The 25,424-nt window shown below is 43.1% G+C and overlaps 1 protein-coding gene across 1 annotated transcript in view; it reads right to left on the bottom strand.

Annotated features, from left to right (window-relative positions):
- The window catches only part of UBN1 (ubinuclein 1), a 772,140-nt gene that overhangs the window by 456,518 nt on the left and 290,198 nt on the right, over positions 1–25,424 (bottom strand). Inside the window, exon 5 of the mRNA XM_044090531.1 lies at positions 736–865. Coding sequence (XP_043946466.1) covers positions 736–865 — 130 coding nt within the window. The remainder of the gene's footprint in view (positions 1–735; positions 866–25,424) is intronic.

Genomic DNA, 25,424 nt, shown 5'->3' on the forward strand with positions numbered 1-25,424 from the left:
ATATATATATATATATATATATATATATATATATATATATATATATATATTGTGTATATATATATATATATATATATATATATATATATATATACATACATACACACATATATATAAATAAAAAAGGGGTAAGAAAAGGAACTACAAACAATGATAGTTACAACTACACCAAAGTGTAAGGAAAAGAGGGGAAAATCAACAATGATAGTAAGATTACACAGAAGTGTATGGGAAGGGCGTCAAAGGATAGTAAAAAATACACCAGATTACTAAAAGAAATAAAAATGATTATACGGTAATAGTTTGATAAGAGATTTTAAGCCCCAAAAAATTAAGAAAATATTAATAAAATAGACTTGGCTCTAGAGCTGAGGCAAATGCTTCTGTCTAGCAAAGCGGCAAATGAGATCTGGATAACTGGGACAAGGGGACTGTGGGGTAAGAATGAAGCTCAGGAGTTTTTAGCCTGCACTAGTTGCACTAACGGCAGAGTTAGTTCAGATATTGGAACTGAACTCGTATGTCAAGGATAAAATGAAGGTCGACATCATCAGATTATTAATTACAGATGAATGACTTCACCCAGCAGAAGCTGATGTAGGATGCTACAACAGGTATAGCACATAAGTGGCCTCTTGGTGGTGGTGGTGGAGTAAGAGACATTCAAAGCTGTTGGGGACCAAAACAATGTTTATCTATTACTACAATCTATTCCATGGTATTTACAAGACTAACCTGCTCATGGAGATGAAGCTTTTTAGCCCTCCTGACCAGTGTTTCCTTACTACATGGGAGGAAGGAAGCCAGATACACATATACCCCTGAGCGTGTCTGGTTGCTTAGTCCTCGACACAGAACCTCAATACTGCAAGAAAAAAAGATTAAATTGATATTGATTTTTTTAATTTCACATCCTACTGCCAATTTAACGACAAGGAAATGAAAAGCAAGACAGAAGGAAAAATCCAGGTCTGAAACACAAACTGTCTTTCCTACAACACACAACCTCCCCCAAGGTCAACATTCTTGCTTTGAAAGATAAAAAGCCATTTAGGTTCTTCCACATGCCTACCAAAAGAACACTCTGATTTTTAGTGGTCCATTACAGATGGGAATTAATATTTTTAGCAATAAATCTTGCAGAAATGCTTGTACTCTCCATCAAGATCTCTTCTCTTATAGACACAGCAACATTTCAACATGGCAGAAAACCATGTTGGGCAACACAAATCATCGCCACCCTATTTTTCAGTGAGATAACTAATTCAGCCTTAAAATTAGGATGCTCCACACTTTTCACATAAATCTGAGACAGATGCATAGTTTCTGTCCCCAAGTAAATGGCAGCCTCGGCTCAACTGTACAAAACAGACGTTAATACCTTCAATATAAATTATTTTACTACATTTTTGGAGTCAAACATCACAATTAAAATTCCAAGTAAACAGAGTGTGCGAGTTCAGATCACCACAGTTCAAAAATAAATATCAACTGCAGAAATTGAATGTAAGCAAAAACTCACCCCACCACCTTAGCTTCGAGAGTTATCTGCAATAACCGAAAAGTACAGGGTCTGTGAAAAACAGAAACTTCCCTCTGGAAATACTAACTTACTGGTAATAGCCTATTTTAAAGGGTCATCTAGTTTACCCCCAAATTCTCAGTCAATGGATAGCCCCAACTGGCTGCTTGTATCATTCATGGTAGTAGAAGCAGCAATGTTGTTTATTTCAGGATCAAGAAGGGTAAAGCTTTCAGATTCCTACAGCCACAACTAAATTAATTTTTTTACAAAAAGCTAGACAAACAGCAAGCAGACCACCATTAAATGATCTATGAAACTGTGTGGAAAAAAGATTAACCAGTACTGCCAACTACAGCTTCAGACAACAGCACAAAGAATATCTCCCCCTCTGATTATGCAAATGTAAACTATAAAGAAAGTATAGTTTTGTACCTACCATAAATGTAGATGTTAGAGTGTAAACACTGCTGCAGTCATTACACTTGGGTTATCCTGCCGTCAGGCGGTCCCCGCAGTCGGCCAGAGTTCCAAAGTCCTGGTCCGGCAACGGTTGCTGTCGCCTCCTCCCTGACGGCAGTGCGACAGGGGTATATAAGATGCAGCAGACGCCATTTTCTTCAGTTTTTCTTGACCCAGATGTCAGGTCCTCCCAAACAGGTAGGCAATACAAATTGCTAGTAAAAAATACAAAAGAAAAGCAAACAACCATTTTTAGTTACAAGCAAATACTCCCCATAGATAATAAAGGGTATATGCCCTAGGTAAATACCAGAAAGTAAGAGGGGAAGGAGGGAGGGTAACCTGGACTGCAGCAGTGTTTACACTTGAACATCTACATTTATGGTAGGTACAAAACTGTACTATATTCATCGTGTTACACTGCTGCAGTCATTACACTTGGGTGGAATCCCAAAGCTGAGGTAGGGAGGCTGGATCTATAAGGCATTAGGGGTGGCTATAAGGCCCTGCAGTACAGCAGTGGCGAAGCCAGCTCTGGATTTGGAGTATTAAGGCAAATGGTAATGTTTGGTGAAAGTATGCACAGAACTCCATGTTGCTGCTCCCAAAATATCCTTGGTAGGTACTCCTCTGAGGTAGGCAGTTGAAGTGGCTGTTGCCCTGGTGGAGTGAGATCTAATGCTGCTAGTCACAGGTTTCCCATGGTGGGTATTGCAAAAATGTATACAGTGGCCTATCCATTTTGAAACAGTCTGCTTTGAAATGGCTTTTCCCTGTGCTCCTGCAGTGTATGCTACCAATAATTGCTCAGATTTTCTGAAAGCTTTGGTTTTGTCCAAGTAGAAGCATAAAGGTCTGTGAATGTCCACAGAATGTAGTAGTCTCTCTCCTTCGTTCTGTGCTTTTGGATAAAAAGTTGGCAAGTGAATAGTTTGGTTTAGCGCCACACTTGATACCACCTTTGGCATAAACATAGGGTTGGTTCTTAAAGACACCCTGTCCTGGTGGAATATGAGGAAAGGTTCCCACTGCCATTAGTGCCTGTCATTCTGAAACTCTTCGTGCTGATGTTATTGCCAGTAGCAGAGCAGTTTTCTAAGAGATGCATTTTAATTCTGCTGTGTTAGCTGGCTCAAAAGGAGGTAAAGTTAATTTTTCCAAAACTAGATTCAGGTCCCAAGTAGGTGCTGGTGCTCTACAGGGCGGTCTTATGTTTTTAGCCCTCTGAGGTATTGTTTGAGCAAAGGATTAGAAAAAATTGGTTGATCCGTGTTGTAATGAGCAGAAATAGCTGAGGCGTGGATCTTGATGGATGAAAAAGAGAGGCCCTTGTCCAGCATCTCCGTTAAGTATTGCAGTATCTGAGGAATGTTTGGGACTAGAGGGTCAAGGCTGTGCGCTTGGTTCCAGGCGCAGAATCTCTTCCATTTGTCAGAGTATGCTTTCCTGGTGCTAGGACTTCTGGCCTCCAGAATAACATCCATAACAGCTTTGGAGAGAGGCATCGCTTGTTTGACTAAGGAATTTTCCATGCAGCTAGATTTAAGGTCATTAGCTGGCTGTGAAGTATTGCATTGTTGTGCAGAGTCAGCAACTGCGGAATTTGTGGTAAAATCCAGGGTGGTTCTTGTGTCAAGTTCTTTAAGATTGGGTACCAGTGCTGGCGTGGCCTGTCTCGTGCAATCAATATCATTTTTGGCTCTTCCTGCCTGGCTTTTATGAGTACCTTTGGAAGGAGAGGTAAAGGGGGGAAAGCGTACACTTGTAGTTTTTTTCCAGCTGAATGAGAGGGCATCCACTTTCCATGCTTGTGGATGGTAGCTCCTTGTGCAGAATTTCTGTAATTGGCAGTTCTTTGGGGTAGCAAACAGATCTATGTCTGGGCTCAACCATTTTTGTGTTATCATTCTGAATACTTGTGGGTTCAGTTCCCATTCGTTTAAGTCCATAATGTTTCTGCTTGGGTAGTCTGTCAGTGTATTTTTCTCTCCTGGCAGGAATTGTGCTTGCAGATGAACTTGGTAGTTTAGAGCCGTGTTCCACAAGGTCATGGCTTGTCTGCAGAGGGGGTAGGAGTGTGTGCCCCCTTGCTTGTTTATGTACCACATAACTGTGCTGTTGTCTGACTTTAGTAGTAATGGTCCTGGATGCAGTAGGTCCTTGAAAGCTATAATAGCATTCTGTGCAGCTGGCATCTCTTTTTGATTGATGTGGAGATGTCTTTGCTCTGTGGGCCACTCTCCCTGGATACATTTTCCTGCCATGTGTGCTCCTCGCGCGTAATCCGATGCATCTCTTGTCAGTGTTTGCCTGGCTGTGGGTTGAGTGAAAGGCTGTCCCTTGTTGAGGTGACAAGCTTGTGCCCACCATCGAAACTCCTGTTGTAGGCAAGGAATTAGTGGTATAACTGTTTCCAAACTCTGACAGTGTTGAGACCATACACTCTTTAGGTACCATTGTAGTTTCCTCACATGCAGTCTGGCATATGGAATTAGTAGTATGCAGGATGCCATGTAGCCCAAGGCCTGCAGAATTTTTCTTGCAGGGAGTTGGGTCTTTGTTGCCATTAACTGAAAATATTGAGTCAGAAGTCCTTGCTTGTCTGGCGTGAGATAAGCCATGTGGGCCATTGTGTTCAAGCTGGCACCCAGGAATATTATCTGTTGTGAGGGCACTAGTTTTGATTTCTTTTCCTTTACTGTGTATCCCAGGCAACTTAACTTTTTTACGTACGCCAGATGCTTTAGTAGAATGTCCTTGCTCTCTGCTTGCATCAGGCAGTCATCCAGGTATGGATAAATTTGAATTCCTTTTTGCCTGCAAAATGCAATTACTGGTCCAGGCACTTTGGCTTATCTACTGTGCCCAGGGTCTTCACAAAGTGCAGTGCAGAGAATTGATAGTGCATTGAACCAGCTAGAAATCTGAGGTATCTTCTGCAATTTTGTCTGATAGGGACATGCAAGTATGCCTCTGAGGTCCAAAGTCACGAGCCAAGCTTTCTTACCCAGCATGGGAAGAAGCTGCTGTAGTGTCAACATCTTGAATTTCGGAACATCTAGGTAAGTGTTTAGTGTAGAAAGGTCCAGAATGGGTCTTCAGGCTTTGTCTTTTCTGGGAACCAGAAAGAGTCTTGAGTAAAATCCTTGTCCTTGTTTCTGTGGTGGTAACCTTTTGAATAGCTCTCATGACCATGAGTGCTGTAATTTGTTTTTTTTGAGCCTCTGTCCATTGATTTGGTGGCAGATTTGGCATTCCTTTTAGCCTTGGAAAGGTGTGGAAATGGAACCTGTAACCTTGAGATACAATGTTGAGAACCCATTTGTCTTTGGTGATGCAATGCCAGTTGTGATAGAAAAGTGCCAGTTTTCCTCCTAAGGGGGCTGTCAAGAAAGAGCTGTTTGGCAGCTGTAGTGGAAAGTCATTGAGGCTGTTTTTTTATAAGGTTGAGGCCCGTCTTCCCCTTCATTTTGGCCTGGTGTGCCCCCATTGCCCAAGCCTGTAAGGGTCTTGCGTCTGTCCTCTACCTCTTGAACATCTGTATCTGTCCCTTTGAAGTCTATCTGTGACTGGAAAGGACCAATTCTTTGTTAGTCAATTTTTGCTAAAACGAGGAGGCTGAACCTATAAGAAATCTTTCACCGTTTGCATAGATTTTGTCTTATCCTCCATCTTCTTTAATACCTCCTCTGCCTTAACTCCAAAAAGCACATTCCGCTGCCAAGGTGCATCCAATAGTTTGACCATAACATGATCTGGTAACTTACGTTCTTTTAACTAAGCATGCCTTCTAATGAGAGCCTGCAACTGCTGCTCTACAGGAATCAAACCCACATTGCAAAGTAAGTTTTCCTACTTGTTCAGCTGCATGCAATAAATCCTGCACTTCTTTTAAGGATCTGAATCTGGAAGCATCTTTTGTTTCAACTGAGACATCAAAAATTGCTGACATTTTAGCATGTTAATCTGGCAATTCAAGGCTCTCATTGCTAAAGTGGCAGACGTATATACCTTCTTTCCCATCTGTCTAATGCTCTGGAATCTGTCAGAGGGAACTGGGTTTTTTGCTGATGAGGCCTTAATCCCTTTGGGACCCTGAGAAATAGTTTCAGGGTCAGCAACAGGGCTTTTGTACAGAAATTTGTGAGTCAGGGACTCTAATATCTATCAGGTTTAACAGGGGCTGGGGGGTAAGGAGTCGGGGTTCAAACTGGATTCAGTGTACACATCCACAATGTTTAAAACTGGTGGGATAGCAAGGGGTCTGTGTTGGGGCAATAAAAGGAAGTCTCAGAGTCTTTTCTTGGATTCTGAGTAATCCTGGCCTTTCCAATGGAAATGCTCTCTCATGGTATGTAAGGTCTCCCCAAAGGAGTAATCCTCAGGCGGAGAGGCTGATGGAATTGATTCCTCAGCATCAGAATCCTCATAAGCGGGTGAAGAATATCCTAGGTCCGAGGAAGAGTCAGAAGAAATGAACACCTGGTCAGAAAATTTATAGTCTGCATCCTGCCTGGGTCTTTTATCAGGAGGGGGGATAGGACCCCCCCTGATCAAGGTGATTAGGTCCTCGGCCATTTTTATCATTTGTTTCTTAGGCATGGAAGCCTGTCCTGAAGAGAGTTGCGTCTGTTTCTTAGCCTTTAAGGGGGGCTTAGACTTAACAGAGGGTTCAATAGTTAACTGAGTAGGTCTGAAAACACCCTCTGTAGCTGTGGATTGCTCAGCTACTTCGGTTTCCTCTGTAGGTTTAGGATCGGTAAACTGAAGGCCTAGTGCGTCCGAAGGCCCAGCCAGCTCCATGTGGGAGTCTGAGGCGGTCTGTGGTTCTGTGGAAGCGGTAGTCAGGGTCTGCGTAGGCGCCTCGCTGAAAACCGGAGAACTGGCTACTGGCCTAGAAGAGGCCTCGTCGTCCGTTTTGTCCTTGGATGCCTGTCCTTGTGTTTTTTATGCATTACGGTCATCGGAATTTCCAACGGCATGGTGTAATTGAATTTTCTACCAAAATAATGTTGGGCAAAATCAAACCAACGTTTAACAGTGTGCTTGTTAAACCTAGCACAAAACCGACAACCAGTGACGTTGTGGTCAGGGCCTAGGCATGAAATACAATAGGAGTGGAAATCCTTATGAGGTATTTGCTTCCCACAAGAAATACAGTTACTAACTTTTACTGACATCGGTCTGAGGCAAGAAAAAGTTTCCCCAACAGGGTACTTAGCTTTTTTGAAGACTTCGGTTCTGGATTCAGAATGAAAATCTCAGGAGTCTGCAAACCGGAACTTGCGAACTGCTTCTGCTTCGGGCACTGCGCGGCAAGAAAGACTGAAGAAAATGGCGTCGGCTGCATCTTGTATACCCCTGTTGCACTGACGTCAGGGAGGAGGCGACAGCAACCGATGTCGGACCAAGACTTTGGAACTCTGACCGACTGCGGGACCGCCTGACGGCAGGAAAACCCAAGTGTAATGACTGCGGCAGTGTAACACGATGAACATCAAAAACTATGTTATGGAGTACCAGGACAATGTAAGGTCTCTAAAGGTAGCTTCAGCAAACATGAAATAAATGAATTACATTCACAAAAACTACATTTCTCCACTGTGGAGTTTGACTCCTTTTCTACATTTGTGCAACCTCAGAGCTGGTATATGTTCAGGGGGTTTGGGGGCAGCCCCCCCCCCCCATAGACTTTCCTCAGATGTTCTAAGGTAGTTTCGGCAACCAATTTTTCAAAGTTTTTACATTTGCCAAAACTGGATTCACTTCAACTCCCTAGAAGCAGAGTACCTTGTAAAAGGTAGTTAAAGACAAGGCTATCCCACCTTCTCTCCAAATGTGAGACTATAAGTACTTGCAAATGAAAATTAAACTTCTTAGGTAGTGATCAAACTCAGCATTTAGAGTGCGTTTACCCATCATTACCCAACAAAGTTCCAAGACTAAACAAAGGAATATAAACAGAGGGGAATGGAGAAATTATGTTAACATTTTAAGAACATGAATAAAATTAATTAGGTTTTGCTATTGGGAGTTCACCACACAAATGTACTACAACACTTAATCTGGACTTTACTCAGACTAGGAAACTGGCTATGGATGATTAAGTATGCTGACAAAGGTGAAAACTGATTTTTTTAAACATGTTGAAGTTTTCCCAATGTGGTCAAAAAAAAAAAAGTCTACACCATACTTTTGATGTCTATACAAGTAGTTGGTCCATCCCATGAAGGAATAAGCAGGTTACAAAATCAATAGTGCAGTGCCCAATTCAAGAAATGTTTCATAGTAAAAAGCAAGATACAACAGCAGAAAACAACCATCTTGGTATAGTTTTGTTTAGACATCGGTTGGCCTTTTAGTCCCAGCATAGGAAACAAAAATCTGTTTAGTCGTCCTAAAGGACATGGTTCTGTCAGAGTAGTACCCGTGTACATCCAACGCATACAAAATCTGTTCTTCCTTGTTTTGTGGCTCTGGAAAGAAAACTGGGCTACTTATGGCTTGATTCAAGGTAAACTGAACTTTAGGCAGGAATGAAGGATTAGTGTGGAATGAGACCTCAACCCTGTGGGGAAACCATTCAGGGTACACCCCACCATGAAAGCTTGCAACTCCGACATTCCTCCTACAGATGTCAGCACAACAGGTAAAACAGTTTTCCACATAATGAACTGCACACCAGCCTGAGGGACTGGTTCAAAGGCAAATTGAGGTTAGTTTTTGTAGAGCAAGGTGAGTTCCCCAAAGAGGATGAATTTTGCTTGTGAAGGGGTTCTCGTGCAACACTCCTTTCAGAAAATGTCTGACCAGAAACACAGAAGAGGAAGATCCATAAGCATACAAACTGATATGAATGCAAGATGTAGATGTAAACACACGACAAGCCCTCTTTCAGAAGCTCACACAATATTTGATAACCAGGTGTTAGTTCCCTTTTTGGGACCCCTGTGATTGGCAAGGCACCAACCAGATACCGTCTTTCATTTGCCAACATAAGACTTTCTAGTAGCAGGTTTTCTTTCCCCCTTTACTACCTGCTGCATGTCTTCATGAAAAGGGTGCCTAAAAGGTGCTAAAATTGAATCACAGAGGCTTAAGTTGCAGTTGATTGCTGTTGGGGTGCATCAAACTCCCACTGTGCTCTGTGATTAGAAGCTTGTGGTGATTCCCCTTAACCAATTTCATAAGAAGGGACAACAAACGTTGCCTGGGCCAAAAGGAAGTCACCACAATGATTTTTGAAAATTCTTTCTGAATCTTTTGAAGTACTTTGGAAATCATTGGAAATAGTGGAAAAGCATACATGACCATCCCCTGGCAAGAGGATGGCAGAGCATCTGTTTTCTACACTTGTCTGTCTACAAGCACGTTGTCAACAGAATTTTTCAAATTGCCTGTTTTGTAAGGGGGGGGGCAGATCTAATTGAGAGGTCCCCCACATCTGGATCAAGTTCTGAAACATGCCTGTACTGAGTTTCCACTTGAGGGTCTGGCCAGGGCTTGCAGAATCTGTCACAATGTTTTGCTAGGATGGAATGTAGGAGGTCAAAAAAAGTCAGAGAACATTGAACAACCAACTCCCAAGCCATCACTACCGACCGACAAACAGGGTATGACCTTGTACCTCCCTTAAGAAACCAAATCACTGTGGTGCTGTCTTTAAACACTTGTAAAGAGCACAGAGCCCACAGATGGTGTAGAAATTTCAAAGCATGAAACCTAGCCAGCATTTCCTTGATGTTTGTGTGCTTTGGTTTGTCCGAAGAGTCCCACAAACCTTGTACTTTTACTCTAATGGAAAATGCACCCCAAGGGAACCCCGGATTAAAAGCCTGGACTGATCCCTCCACCACTGTGATTCTTGCAATACAGAACCCAGCATGGGAATCAAAGTCCAAGGGGTGCAGGTGCTGGATCCAAGATTTTTTTTTTGTTAGGTACACTGGATTTTGTTCTTGCATAATCTGTTAAGTGGTACCATGAGGAACAGAATCCTGAGAAATTCTATTGAAGGAACCAAGCTGTTTGGAACTCAAAAATCTGCTGGTAAGTTATTACCTTTTCTTGTGGAAGGAAGGCCTTTTGCTTGAGTGAATCGAACACCTCAAAAGGGAAAAAAGAATTCATGACAGGGTATGAGGCAATACTTTTGTAGTTTCAAGTAAAATCTCAAGTGTGACAGGAGGTTGGACACCTCTCACATCTGTGAGAAAACTGTGCAGAAATAAGCAAGCCATCTAAATAAGTTAAAATATAGATGCCCTACAATCTCCACTAAGCCACCACTGGTTAGACATTTTGTGAACACTCAAGGTGCAGTGGAGAGCCAAAAGGGTAATAAGAGTACTACAAATGAAACCCAGCCACAGTAAACCTTATAAATTTCCTGAAAGTGTGAGCAATGTGTATTTAATTAGAAGTATGCTTGAGATTCAGTGTTACCATAAGAAAATGGTCTGGAACCCATGCAAGCACTAACTGAAGGGTCAATCTTGAATTTTGGAACTTTCACATAAAAGATTGAGAAAAGACATCTAATACACATGCTTATTTGGTACCACAAACATCATGGAATAAAGACCTTTGCCCTTGTGATTTGCAGGTACTGGTTCTATGACCCCTGCTTCTGACATGTACTGCAGCACTGGTGGAAACAAGTCTGTCTCATTTGGTGGATGTGAGGGAATTCCTCAGAAAGGAAGTGTGTGTGCACCCCACTGCCCAGAGAATCCTTACTTCAACACATCCATCAGAAATGGTCTAATCCCAGGCTAAAGGGTTCAGGATCAGTCAGTCTGACAGATTCCAGACGTGTCATTCGTTAGCTGGAGCTCGACTTTCTATGGAAAGAGGTATTCATTTGGTTTGCAAGAGTCATCCTCTTGCCATTTTCTTTTGGGGTCCTGCTTATTATCAGTTTGGGATTTTGGTTGGTTCCGCCCTCTAAAGGACCGAGAAATGGCCCTGCTAGGGTAGAACTTTGGTACCTGAAAAATCTTAAGGGACTTCGTGCATCAATTTACCTCAGTCATTCCTCCTTTTCAGGACCTGTGCAGCCTCAGGCCAAAACACCAGATTCAGGCAAATTGGAGAATTAAGAATTTCAAACATTAAATCATCAGAAAAATTCTGATTACTCAAAACCAAAAAATCTTCAACACCACAGTGTCAACACAATCAAACATCTCAGAGCATGTTTAGAAGCCCGAGTCAAGTTAGAAACCATTTGAATATTTATTTTACATTTGTTAACCGGGGGTGTCTGACTGAGCCGAAAAGGCCCTTTTTCAGCAGAGGCCCGGGGAGAAAACCTCCACAAAGAAAAATTACAGACACATTTAGTTATTTAGACTTGATCAGTATACACACAAATTACAGGAGACATGTTTTTACAGTGGTATACGGCACATAAACAGTTACAGTGGAGAGAACAAACAAAAAAAAATCAATTTTAAAAAAAGGTAATTAATAGATTTGTGGTGTACAGCTGTAATTTGGAACATAGGTACATACATAGTACACAGGTACAGTACATACATTGTATATTAGCCAGTGTTTGTGAGTAAGATTGAAAACTTATCAAGTGCTCTAGATTTTGTATGTATGTGTTATCCGCTTTCACTAGCCTGGGGAGCAATCATGGCACTGCCTACTTTCCTTGAGATGTTGCCTGATGGTCTTCAACAGAGGCTTTGGTTGATGTGTTTTGAATGCTTGTAGGGACAGAGTTCCATTTTTTAGCCACTGAACTACTATACAGTGCATCTCCAAAGCTATTGTAGCTGTTGGTGACTTCTAGTAGTAGTTTGCTTGATAATCTAAGAGGCCTTTCGACTGAGTGATTTTGTACTAGGTTTTTGAGGGCAGGACACTTATTGGGGAGGTAACAGATAGAATGACAGAGGCAGAGCTGATTGTAGGTTAGGAGGTCTTATATAGTTATAGTTATATAGTATGACCTGCCTTTTGGAGACAACTAAGCAGCAAATTCTTCCAAACTATAAGTACATTTTAACACAATCTTCCACATAAAGCCCAGATAACTCAAGATCCTAAAGACTAACATTGCAGAAGCAAACAGGCTCTTAACCTACTTGTCTAACCACTTGTCATCCTTATCAGAAGGTACTGGGTTAGAGCAAGCCAAAGATTTATTTTTAGCTATTCCTTCTGGCATTACTGCAGCAGGGTCAGCTAACAAATGAGAATAAATACATTTATTCTGTACTGTTCATCAGCTTTCTTTGGAGCTACAGCTAGTGAGTCAGGAGCCTTGTAAGCAGCTTTACAAAAGTGTTTTCAAGAGCTGGCAAAATGGCAGGAAAAGATGCAGAATTAGGAACCTCATCCTTTAATAAATCATAAAAGCTGCCAGTTCTGCGATAGTCCCAGTTTGCTCCCAAGCAAAAAACAGAGTCTAGCAAGTCTCAGCAAAGGAAACAAAATCATCCAAGACTAACCTCAGATTCACTATCTGCAGTGACAGCGTTCTGGGTGATGGATTCCTGTGCGGAATCACCCCCAGTCTGTCAGAATCCTCATCTTCTGAACACACACACACACACATACACACACACACTGTTCTCTGGCAATACCTGCACTAGAACTAGAGGGAGTTGAGGCAATAGGTAAAAAAGCTTGTGAACAATCTTCGGCCACACCAGAGTCACTAACTGCAGGCTGGGGTAATAATTCCTTTTTTGGTAGGAGCAGATTGGAAAAAGCAGGACTGGGAATATTATCCATGCTGTAGCCAGAGAACAAACATTAGAGTAAGCTCAGCAACATTGGGAGAAAGCATTGACGAGTAAGAACAAACACACACCTTCCCCAAACTACTAAACACAAGCAGTGCACTGAAAATTGTGTCACCAGACCTTAAATATTAGTTAGAAATATCAGTCAATTATTTCAAAATGAGAAAATCATTCTAATTCTGTTAATAAGAGGGAAATGCATTCTGACTGTGAAAGCACAGCCCAAATACTTAATTTTATAAAATCACAGTTTTCCACAGAAAATTGAAAAATAAGCCAAGTTAGAGGAGCAGAGGCACATACAATTCCTGACAGAAGCCAAAACTTTTAAGGTGGAATACCACAAATAGCTGTTCTTTTTTTATGCATCAAGAAAGATCAGAATCCATTTATCCATAACCCCTTTCCCCCCATTTTTGCACACGAGGTTGGGGAGTCACTTCAACAGTGACACTCATCTAGAGACAAAATATTCAGTAAAAAAATATTTATGGGGAAGGGATCCCAAAAAGGGGTCTTCTCTGTTGGGCAAGAAGCCTCTGACACACTGTTGTTCCTCTGTGGAGCCAGAGGGAGATTCTGAAGATTTACTTCACTCCGGTTGCTGATATACTTCCCTTCAAAAAGGGTGCATCCTATCAGCAGTCAGAGTGAGAGAGGAGAGTTGGAGCTTTGGCAAGCTAGCCGGGTGCTATGTCTGTGGTAGGACACAACCCATAGGCTACAGCAGCAGTGAGAAGGAAGGAAGGAAGAACAGTTACCCAAAGAGTGAGAGTAGCTAGACTTCCACTACCTGTTAGCAAAATAAGCAGTGCTCCCTCCTAACAGAGACAGCAATCGAGAATTACTTAGGCAGCCAGAAAGCATGCTCTCACATATTAATACTCCAACACCTAATACAAATTCACAGTATTTAGTTTCTTTTTTATCATCATATTGGAGGAGAATATCAAACCATGAATCAAAAAAGGTTATACCATCATAACTGGCAGCAAGATCCTTCTATCCAAGAAATGCACATATGACCTGAAGTATTTCACAAAGGTATTAACAGATTACCAAGTTGCAGTTTTGCAAATACTAGAAAGTGAAGACTCCTCTAAAACAGGCTGCGGAGGCACCAGGGACTAAGTAAGAATTCTGACTTGCCCAGAACAGTGTGCTTGGCTACAAAAGTCATAACAGAAGAGGATACACTCAGTCAGCTAACAGCCTTCTTAGCAATTGTTTGTCCATCATTATCTCTTAACTGGTCATGAAGTTTCTCAACATGCAGAGTTTAGACTTAAGAGTGCGATGGTAAATAAAAATCGCACTTTCTGATTAAGGGCAATACCTGACATACTTGACTGTCGCAGAACATGGACCGTAACACAAAAGGACGGGGTGTATCGATATTCATCAAGGATACCTACACCTCCAGGTTAGTGGCGCAGCATGATACCTCCGAGATCATCCATGTGCAACTAACATCAGGCAAATCTGCAATGCAAATTGTGGCCTGCTACAGATCACCCTCCATGACCCAGGACCACCACTCCGCCTTTCTGGAAACAGTGGAAAACATGAAGGTCCTACCGAACATCCTGATATTTCGGCGATTTCAATTACCCTACCGTTAACTAGGAAAACTACTCAAGTACAAACTCCCAGGTCCAGCGCTTCCCGGAATTTATCAACTCAAACGCCCTGGATCAGCTGGTAAACTTCCCTACCAGAGGTGAAAACATATTGGACCTGGTCATCAACAAGGGCGACAGGTGTTCCACACCAGAGGTCAACCCATCACTGGTTAGATCAGACCATAAACTAATCACTCTGGATGTCCGCACCCAACCACTACCCCCAATTAAGGAAACCACAGTAAAAAAAACTTTTCTAAAGAAAACTTCACCTTACTTAAGACAGAGGTGGTAAGTTTCACAGCCCCCACGCTAAAGGACAATGCTGCCCAAGATACAGAAAAGTACAGTTTTGTACCTACCATAAATGTAGATGTTAGAGTGCTAATACAGCTGCAGTCAAAACAGATGGGTTCTCCTGCCGTCAGGCGGGTCCTCGGTCGGCCGAATTCCAAAGTCTAGGTCCGGCGTCGGTTGTCGTCGCTTCTTCCCTGATGTAAGTGCGCCAGTGGTAAAAAAGAATCAGCCGACGCCATTTTCTTCAGTTTTTCTTGCCCCAGATGTCAGATGCCCCCAGAAGGAAGGCAATACATAAATCTGTGTAATAAAGCAATGCAATATAATCAAAATACAGTAGTTGCAAGCAAATACACCATAAAAGAATACCCCAATCAGGTTGTATGAGGAGGTGTTAGCCAATAGGCCTGTCCCAAGAGGGGAAGAAGGGAGGGAAACCTGGACTGCAGCTGTATTAGCACTTGAACATCTACATTTATGGTAGGTACAAAACTGTACTATGTTCATCGTGCATACAGCTGCAGTCATAACAGATGGGTAGAATCCCAAAGCTAAGAAAGGGGTGGTAGGCACTAGGTGGAACTAGGAGGAGCCAGAATGCCCTAGAAGACTGCAGTGGCAAAGCCTGCTCTAGTTTTGGAGTGTAATGGTAGGTGGTAGTGCTTGGAGAAGGTATGCACAGAACTCCAAGTGGCTGCTTCCAAAATATGTTTGGTAGGAACTCCTCTGAGGAAAGCTGCAGAGGTAGCTGTGGCCCTTGTGGAGTGAGATCTGATGCCTGCAGGTACAGTTTTACCATTAAAAGAATAATAAAAGCGTATGCAGTGGGCTATCCATTTTGAGATTGTCTGTTTGGAAATTGGCTTCCCTTGAGCTCCTATAGCATAGGACACAAAAGAGCTGTTCTGATTTTCTGAAAGGCTTTGTTCTGTCCAAATAATAACGCAGCTGTCTGTGGATGTCCAAGGAATGTAGTAGTCTCTCCCCTTTGTTTTGAGGATTAGGGTAAAAGGTAGGTAAGTGTACAGCCTGATTCAAAGCTACCCTGGATACCACCTTTGGCATGAAGGACGGGTTGGTTCGTAAGGAAACTCTGTCCTGATGGAAGATGATAAAAGGCTGCACAGCCATGAGGGCTTGTAGTTCTGATACCCTACGAGCTGAGGTGATAGCCAGAAGGAAGGCTGTTTTCCAGGACAAATACTGCAAATCTGTTGAGGCAGCTGGCTCAAAAGGAGGCAAGGTCAGCTTTTCTAGAATGAAATGGAGATCCCAAGCAGGTATTGGTTGTTTCCTTGGGGGTTTTATATTCTTTGCCCCTCTGAGGAACTGTCTTAAGAGGGGGTGAGAGAATAAAGGTGGATCTGTGTTGTATTCTGCAGAAATGGCTGAGGCATGGATTTTGATGGAGGAGAATGAAAGTCCACTGCTTAGCAGCTCAGCTAGATACTGTAATATTTGAGGTAAATTCAGCTTTCCAGGATTCTGGCTCTTTTTTTCATTCCAGGCACAAAACAGTTTCCCTTTTGCGGAGTAAGCTTTTCTAGTAGACGGCCTTCTGCCCTCCAAAATGACATCCTGCACCTCCTTGGAGAGTAGGGTCTGTTGTGATGTTAAGGAATCTTCCATGCGGCCAGATTGAGTGTTTTCAGCTGACTGTGAAGAGTTTTGAAGCTGTGCTGAGTCAGAAGAAGAGGCATTAGAGGTAGGGTCCATGGAGGGGAATGAGTCAGGCTCCTCAGGAGTGGGTACCAGTGCTGTCTTGGCCAGTCTGGAGCAATGAGAATCATCTTTGGTCTGTCTGCTCTGGTTTTAATAGAACTTTGGGCAGCAGAGGAAGAGGTGGAAAGGCATAAACTGTCATTGTTGTCCAACTGAAAGAGAGCATCCACTACTCTCCAGGCCTGTGGACGGAAAGTCCTTGAGCAGAATTTCGTCAATTGGTTATTTTTGTGGGAGGCTAAGAGATCTATGTCTGGCCTTCCCCATGCTTGAATTATCTCTGTAAAAACTTGAGGATGCAACTTCCATTCATGTGGATCTGTCATATTTCTGCTTAGGTTGTCTGCCAGTGTGTTTTCCTTGCCTGGCAAGTACTGTGCTTGAAATTCGATTTGTAATTCCAGAGCCATGTTCCAAAGTGACATGGCCAGCCTGCATAGGGGGTATGAATGGGTTCCTCCCTGTTTATGTACCACATTACTGTGGTGTTGTCTGTCCTTATCAATAGCTGACCTGGATGCAGAAGGTCTTTGAAAGCTATAATAGCATTTATTACTGCATTTCCTTTTGATTGATGTGAAGGTGCTTTTCTTTTTGGGACCATTTGCCCTGAATGTACCGATCTGTCATGTGCGCCCCCCAGGCGTAGTCCGAGGCGTCTGTTGTGATGACTTCATTTGCTTGAGGCTTGCAGAGTGGGAGACCTGTGTTTGTTTGGCATGCTTGAGCCCACCACAGAAATTCCTTTTGAAGACATGGAATTAGTGGTATTATTGTTTCCAAACTGTGGCTGTGTTGAGACCATAGGTTTTTCAGGTGGTACCAATGAAGTTTCCTCATATGCAGCTTTGCACATGGGATTAGTAGGATGCAAGATGCCATGAATCCCCGAGCCTGCAGGATTTTCCTTGCAGTCAGCCTGGTGAAATTTGCTAGTTTTCTGAAGTATTGAGTTAGTTGCCCCTGCTTCTCTGGCGTGAGGTAGGCCATCTGGGTTGCTTGTGTCCAAGTTGGCACCCAGGAAAATTATTTTCTGAGAGGGTATTAGCCTTGATTTCTTTTTGTTGACTATGTATCCCAGAGAATTCAACAATATTATTACAAAAGCCAGATGTTTCAGAATATGTGCTTGCTGTCCACTTGGATCAGGCAGTCGTCCAAATATGGGTATATTTGTATCCCTTGAAGTCTGCAGTAGGCAATTACTGATGCCAGGCATTTCGTGAATACTCTGGGAGCAGTAGATAAGCCAAAGAGCAACACAGAGAATTGATAATGGGTTGAACCTGCAAGAAATCTGAGGTATCTTCTGCAATTTTGTCTGACTGGGACATGCAGGTATGCCTCCTTGAGGTCCAATGTTACCAGCCAAGACTCCTTGCCCAGCATGGGAAGCTGCTGCTGTAATGTGAGCATCTTGAATTTTGGTAAGAGTAAAAACGTGTTTAGGATGGATAGGTCCAAAATAGGTCTCCAATCTTTTCCCTTCTTTGGTACCAGGAATAGTCTGGAATAAAAACCTTGACCTTGTTCGTGAGTAGGTATCTCTTGAATAGCTTTCATGTCCATGAGATCTGAAATTTGTCTTTGTGCCTCTGCCCTTTGATTGTGTGGCAGGTTTGGCATGCCTCTCATTTTTGGAAGGGTGTGAAAATAGAACCTGTAGCCTCTGTTTATAATGTCCAGGATCCATTTGTCTTTTGTGACAATATGCCAATTTTTTTAAAATAATGCCAGTTTTCTGCCTAAGGGTGCTGCCATTTGAGCCTTGCTTGGCATGCAAAGGGGAAAGTCATTGGGCTTGCTTTCTGAATGGCTGCGAACTATCCTCACCACCTCTTTATGTAGGAGCTTGCCATTGTCTACCCCTAAACGATCCTTGAGATTGCCCTCTGCCCCTCGGGCGTCTGTATCTACCTCTTTGGGGTCTGTCCGTGGCTGGAAAGGACCAATTTTTGGAAGGCCAATTTCTACTGAAACATGGAGGTTGTACCTGTAGAAAATCTTTCACTGTCTGCACTGATTTAGCCTTTTCCTCCATTTTCTTTAATACCTCCTCAGCTTTAACACCAAATACATCCTTTTGAAGAGGGGCATCTAGTAATTTAGCTTTGACATGATCTGGTAAGGTTTGCTCCTTGAGCCAGGCACGTCTACGTATGACTGATCCTGTAACAGCAGCTCTACATGAGGCCTCTAGAGCATCATAACCACATTGCAAGGTATGTTTACCCACTTGTTCTGCACTATGCATCAAATCCTGCAACTCTAAGTCTGGTTGTTCAGGTTGTGACATTTTGCTTCTCAATTGTGATAACAGAAACTGTTGGTACTTTAGCATATGGAACTGGCAGTTTAATGCCCTCATGGTTTTCTAAAGAACCGACGTCCGGGACTGCCGGTTCTTCAACCCTAGGCTTTGCTGCTTTGTCCTTGCGCTTTTTGAGCGGGCGCCGGAGCATCCGGCGGCATTTTATAATTACGCTTCCCAAACACTAACCTGGCACAGTCTAACCTTCTCTTAATAGTGCGTTTGTTAAATCTAGCACAAGCGGCATCCAACAACGTCGTGCTCAGGCCCTAAACAAGGTATACACAAAGTATGATAATCCCTATGAGGTATCTGTTTCCCACAAGAAATACAGTTATTCACTTTTTCTGTCATCCGGTTAAATACTGAGGCAAGAAAAAACAAAATGTTCCCCACGGGTACTTAGCAGTGCCAACTTTGATTTGGTCTGAAACTCCGACTTCAGAAAATTTCAGAACGCCAACCTGCACTCGCAAAACTGCTTCTGCATCGGACCATGCGGCAAAAAAGACTGAGGATATGACGTCGGTCGTGCGGATTAGTACCCTGCCGTCCTGGCATCAGTCTAATACGCCTTGACCGGCGTCAAATATATACTTTGGTATTCGGGCCGACTGGACAGCGGACTACCCAATGGTTAGGACTGCAGCAATGTGGAATGAAGAACATCCACATTGCAAGGTATGTTTACCCACTTGTTCTGCACTATGCATCAAATCCTGCAACTCTAAGTCTGGTTGTTCAGGTTGTGACATTTTGCTTCTCAATTGTGATAACAGAAACTGTTGGTACTTTAGCATATGGAACTGGCAGTTTAATGCCCTCATGGTTAAGGTGGCCGAGGTGCATACCTTTTTTCCCCACCTTTCTAAGGATCTGCAATCTCTCTCAGAAGGTAATGGGTTTTTAGCAGTGGAGGCCTTAATTCCCTTGGGGCCCTGGGAGATAGTTTCTGGGTCAGCCGCATGGCTTTTGTATAAAAACTGGTGCGAGTCAGGAACCCGGTAGTACCCGTCAGGCTTAACAGGGGCTGGAGGTAGAGAATCCGGGTTAAGGCAGGCCTCAGAGTACACATCTAGTATGTCTAAGACAGGAGGTATAGCCAGAGGCCTGTGCTGAGGTAGCAAGAGAAAATCCCTAAGCCTTTTCTTGGAATCGGAGTACTCTTGGCCTTCCCAGTGGAAGTGTTCCCTTAAGGTATGCAAGGTTTCCCCAAATGAGTAATCCTCTGGGGGGGAGGGGGACAGAGGGGATGGACTCCTCACAGCATCAGAATCTTCAAAAGGGGGACAGAGGGGATGGACTCCTCACAGCATCAGAATCTTCAAAAGGGGAGTAAGAATGTTCCTGTTTAGAGTGCTCTGAAATAATGGAGGCCTGGTCAGAGGGTGATTTTTCCTCCACTCTGGGCCTTTTGTCCGGGGTGGGTTGAGAACCCCTGGTAAGAGTAATCAAATCCTCAGCCATTTTAAGCATCTGTTTTTTTAGGCATGGGGCCTGGAGAAGGGCCCTGTGGAGCTTGTCTCTTAAAATGCATGGCTGCTTTAGACTTAGTGAAAGCCTTGATAGAAAAAGAAGAGGAAGGTCTGAAGACACCTTGAGAGGAGGCAGACCTGTCTACATTTTGAGATTCACCACCAAGAGTGGCTTCGGTATCTGTAGTCGGAGTGTGGGCAGAGGAGCCTGCGACCTCGGGCACAGAAGACACCTCCAAAGAGGTGTCGTCGGTAGGCAGGGGGCTGCGTAGGCGCCTTGCTGAGAACCAGACCACCTGTAGTCTGCTTTGGCGTGGTGTCGGCAGAGGCCGCGGACCTAGTGCGTCGGTCCTTATCTTAGCGTTTTTTAGACAAAACTGGAGTCTGAGTATCCGACGACATAATACAGTTAAATTTTTTGCCAAAATAGTGCTGGGCGAACTCCGCTCGACGCTTAATGGTACGTTTGTTGAATGTAGCACAAAAACGACAGACCGAGACGACAAGGTCTGGGCCTAAGCAAGGAATGCAGAGGGAATGAAAATCCTTATGCGGTATTTGCTTCCCACAAGAAATACAATTATTAACTTTGTCTGACATCGGTCTGAGGCAAGAAAAGTTTCCCCAACGGGGTACTTAGCTTTAAAGAAGTCTTCGGTTGCAAAATTTTCGTAATTTCAGGAGCTGGCCGACCGGCACTTGCGAACTGCTTCTGCTTCGGGCACCGCGCGGCAAGAAAGACTGAAGAAAATGGCGTTGGCTGGTTCTTTTATACCCCTGGCGTACTGACGTCAGGGAAGAAGCGACGACAACAGACGCCGGACCTAGACTTTGGAATTCGGCCGACCGAGGACCCACCTGATGGCAGGAGAACCCATCTGTTATGACTGCAGCTATATGCACGATGAACATCCTTTACAAATGCACTCTATGAACACCTACAAGCAACACCAAGACTCACTCCCCTAAGACAAGGAAACCAGTCTGGTGGACCCTTGCCATAAACAGGCTATACAATAGGAGGAGGAAACTAGTTCAGAAAAAAATCAAATCCCAAGAAGGAAAGACATCCCTGATCAGTATCAGTAAGAAACTAAGGTCCCTCATAAAATCCTCCAAGGCTAACTTCGAAAGAAAAATAGACAAGGAATAGAAAGATAACCGCAAAGCCTTCTTTAGCTATGTCAAGGATCTTAAGTGGCAACTAGCAGATATGCTCTGAGCTAGTGAAAAATAGCACAAAATATACTGAACCCACTGATATTGCCAACATCCTGGCAGATATTTTCAGTGCAAACTTCACCCCCCTCTCACCCCCAAAAGGGCCCACAACAATACCAGAAAAGTGTAGTGTCAAGAAATCATAGATGCACAGGTGAAAACTGCCCTTTCAAAAGCCAAAAGCACAGCATCAATGGGGACAGATGGTGTCCCAGGCTGTGTCTTGCACAAACTACAGAACGAACTAACCCCCCACCTAAACACAATGTTCAACCTCAGCCTCTCCACAGGCTACGTGCCCATAGAATGGCACACAGCAACAGTTATTCCACTCCACAAAGGAGGGGGCCACAACTGACCCTGGTAACTATCGCCCCATAAGCCTGACTAGCCTGGTCTGCAAGGCTATGGACCGCATCATCATGGAACTCATTAACAAAGACATTGGGAACCTCCAAACACTTGACCCGAGCAAGTTCGACTTTAAGGGCAGATCATGCCTACTAAACCTGGATGACTTCAAGACAGTCTCCAAGGCCATAGATGATGGGAAAATAGTTCACACAGCCTACCTTGACCGCACACCAAGGATTTTGACACCATTCCCCACTCAGGAATTATAGAAAAACTCACCAGCCTGAACATAAACCCCTACATCACGAGATGGGTTGCCAACTGGCTTACAGACCGAACTCACATGGTAAGAATAGTGGGATCCAGGTCCGACTCTAAACCAGTCACAAGTGATGTCCCACAAGGCTTGGTCCTGGGACCCCTACTGTTTGGCATATACTTCTCAGAAGTACAGGCAAACACAGGAGGACTATGGCTAACCAAGTTCGCCGATGACTGCAAACTGGGAGCCACAATTGACTCACCGGCTGACAGACATTCTCCAAAAGGGCTTACTGAGACGGACACCTGGTGTCAAAGTCATGGTCTCAAGCTAAATGCCAAAAAATGCATAGTCATCCCGTTTGGGAAAAACAAAACACCCATGAATTACCACATATGTGGCAGCTACCTTAATACAGAAGGGGTAGTAAGAGATCTGGGGACCCAGGTAGATAGTAATCTCTCCTTTGACAATCATATTGCCAAAGTAGTTAGGAAATCCTTCTATGTAGCCCATCTAATTACTAAAGGGTTCGCATCTAGAAATAAAGAGGTTATAGTGCCCCTACACTCATCAATCATCAGACCTAGCATTGAGTACAATGCCCCGTTTGGGATGTACCTCATAAGACACTCCCAACAGCTGGAAAGACCACAAAAGTACCTCACCAAGAGGATTACTGGTCTCAAACATATGTCCTATGCAGCCCGCCTGGAAAAACTCCAGCTGTACTCAGTGGCATATCGCTAACTCAGAGGTGATCTCTGCCTGACTTACAAAGCCATGTCCAACTCAGAATAGATGGACATGCTCCACCTAAAGAAATTCCAAGTCACTGCGAGCCACTCGCTCTAGTGAGTGGAACCTTGCCACAACAATAAATAGAACATGCTGGAGGGATAGATTCCTGTCACAAAGACTACCCATACTTTGGAACAAAATTCCTAACTACATTAGGCAAGAGCCCCTCACTAACACTCTTCAAAAGAAACCTTGACGAGTGGATGGGGAACAGAAAATACACCCCTGGGATCACTTCACTGGCTCTTCTTGACAGAGGTCCAGTTGATTAATCAATGGGGTGGCGAAAGCTGACAAACTCTGGCTAGGCTTATAAATGCCCTTGGGCAGATAGCCTAGTACCTACCTATGAACCTATAACATTTGTCACAAAGGAAAGACTACCAGAAACTGAAACCTTGTATTAATACTAATCTTTTTCTGCAAAATATTTGACTGGAAAAAATGACTACTCAGAAAATTTTAAAAATTCAAATTGAAAAAAATCAAACTAACTCCAATTTGTCATAATGTAATCCAAAACAGGTTACAGTACATGTTTCTATGTATGAATACTGCAAAGTGAAAAAAAAAAATCACGCCAACTCCAATTTAGCAAAAAATGAAATAAAACATCTTACAGTAGCTGTTTGAGGACCAAGACAAATCAATCTGACACTGCTGTACATAAAAGAACTTGCAATTCAGACTTTACTTTGCCATGTATGTATGTCTTCCGTCTTTTCCCGGTTAGATGTCGCCACAGCGGAACTCGGGTCCACTCATGATTGGCAGTAGATTTTACTGTGCCGAGTTGCCAGCCGGATGCATAACCTTCAACGAAGGCACGCCCATTCGCGCTCGCACCTACCTGCATGCTTTTAATGTTCCACGACTGCAGGGAGGGCATGTATGAATTTCGAATGATACATTTTTATGTATAGTGCAAAGCACTCAACTTAATTTCCACTGAATTTTGCCAAACCACTTTCCACATCTCTGAACCTATACAAATTAGATGCATGACGACGACAGTGGGAGCAAAACAAATGTAATTCTCTGAATTAAGAATGCAGATGGTGTCTGCATGCTAAATCTGACTTATCTGAGAGTATTTCTCCTCCAAAGTAGCAGCAGGAGATCCAAAACACTTGAAAGCTGTAACAGTAAGTTTTGAAAAAAATAAAATATCCTATCTGAATTACAGTTTTCTTTTCCAAGTATCAGGACTCACACTAGAGAATCTCGCACTGGAAAGGAAGCCTTGTACTACACCAAGTAGTAGTAGTTTTAGATCATCAAAATACAAAAATCTTTATAAACAATTATTTTCTGGATTTTAACTGTAAAAGGTATATAAAGTATGCATCTATGGATAACAATATTAATACTTCAAAATTCCATCCTGAAACTGAAAAAAGTCACCATATCTTGACAGTCCATGCACTATTACTGCATAAGAATCATGACTTTTTTTTTAATCCATAAATGGCCATTACAGAAACTGCAAAACTTAACTAATTTTACATTTTTCTGTCCTCCTTCCATTACAGGATCCGGGTCTCTAAAATATGACATTACCTAGGCATTACAAGTGAGCTTTTTTTCCTTACATTTAGATACATGGCTACGCTGTGAATTACTTACCGCCTTTCAGATGGTCTGTAAAAGCACAGTGATCCTGTTCAACTCAGTCTGATTAATGATGAGCTCTAAGCTGGAAGGAAATGCATCGTCTGGATGGTTTTGTAATGCTTAAGTGAAGGTAAGTATCCTGAACATCTACTGAATATGTCCACTCTCATTCTTGTATGCATGGAAAAAACTGCCTGCACCTTGATCACAAGGAACTTCGACTTTTACATAATGGTTTAGGCTGTTCAAATCTAAAATAGGCGTGAGGTTCTCTGCTTTCTTGAGAACTAAAAAGCATATAGAATAGACCCTAGACCCCCTATAGTCTGGAGGGACCTGCATGATGGCTCTATTAAAGAATCTGAAAATCTCTTGTGCTGATTCTCTTTTTTTTTTTGTCAGGGTGGTACATCTGGTAGAGGTGAAGATGACAGCTTGCGAGCTTCTATGAAAGGAATCGCATACCGTCTGGATACAATTTTCTTCACAAAGATGTCTTGCTTGACAGCCAACCATGACCCCAGATGTAGAAACAGTTGACCTTTTACTACCTCAAGTATGTTGGAGTCTGGGAAGTCTTCAGGGACATTAGGTGACATCTACTGAAGTGGCCCACTCTGCCATGGGAGCTTCAGTCCAAAAAGGGAAGAAGGTGGGACTTCTTAAACCAAAGTGATTTCACACTGTTCCAGTTCCTACACAAGGGCCTCTGGGGCATCTTTAAAGCACAATCCAACAGCAGTTAGCACAATTCCTTCTTTGTTCACCTTTTGGTAATCTTACCTACACTCTGGGATCAAATAACAAGGTCCAATCATAATGAGGACTCCAAAGGATGCTGCAAAAGTCATTTCAATATCACAGCAATGCAGCCAGGCATAGCAACACACACTAGTGCCAGTGCTTGCTGCCCAGACAGCTCCTTTCACTGCACTGTGAAGCAGCATCATAGAGAAGTTAGCAATAGGCAGCATGGTAACCACCCAGTATCTGAGGTGGGT

This window comes from Protopterus annectens, chromosome 12.part0 (assembly GCF_019279795.1).
Source record: "Protopterus annectens isolate FY-2018-M chromosome 12.part0, PAN1.0, whole genome shotgun sequence".
In the NCBI taxonomy this organism is placed as follows: Eukaryota; Metazoa; Chordata; order Ceratodontiformes; family Protopteridae; genus Protopterus; species Protopterus annectens.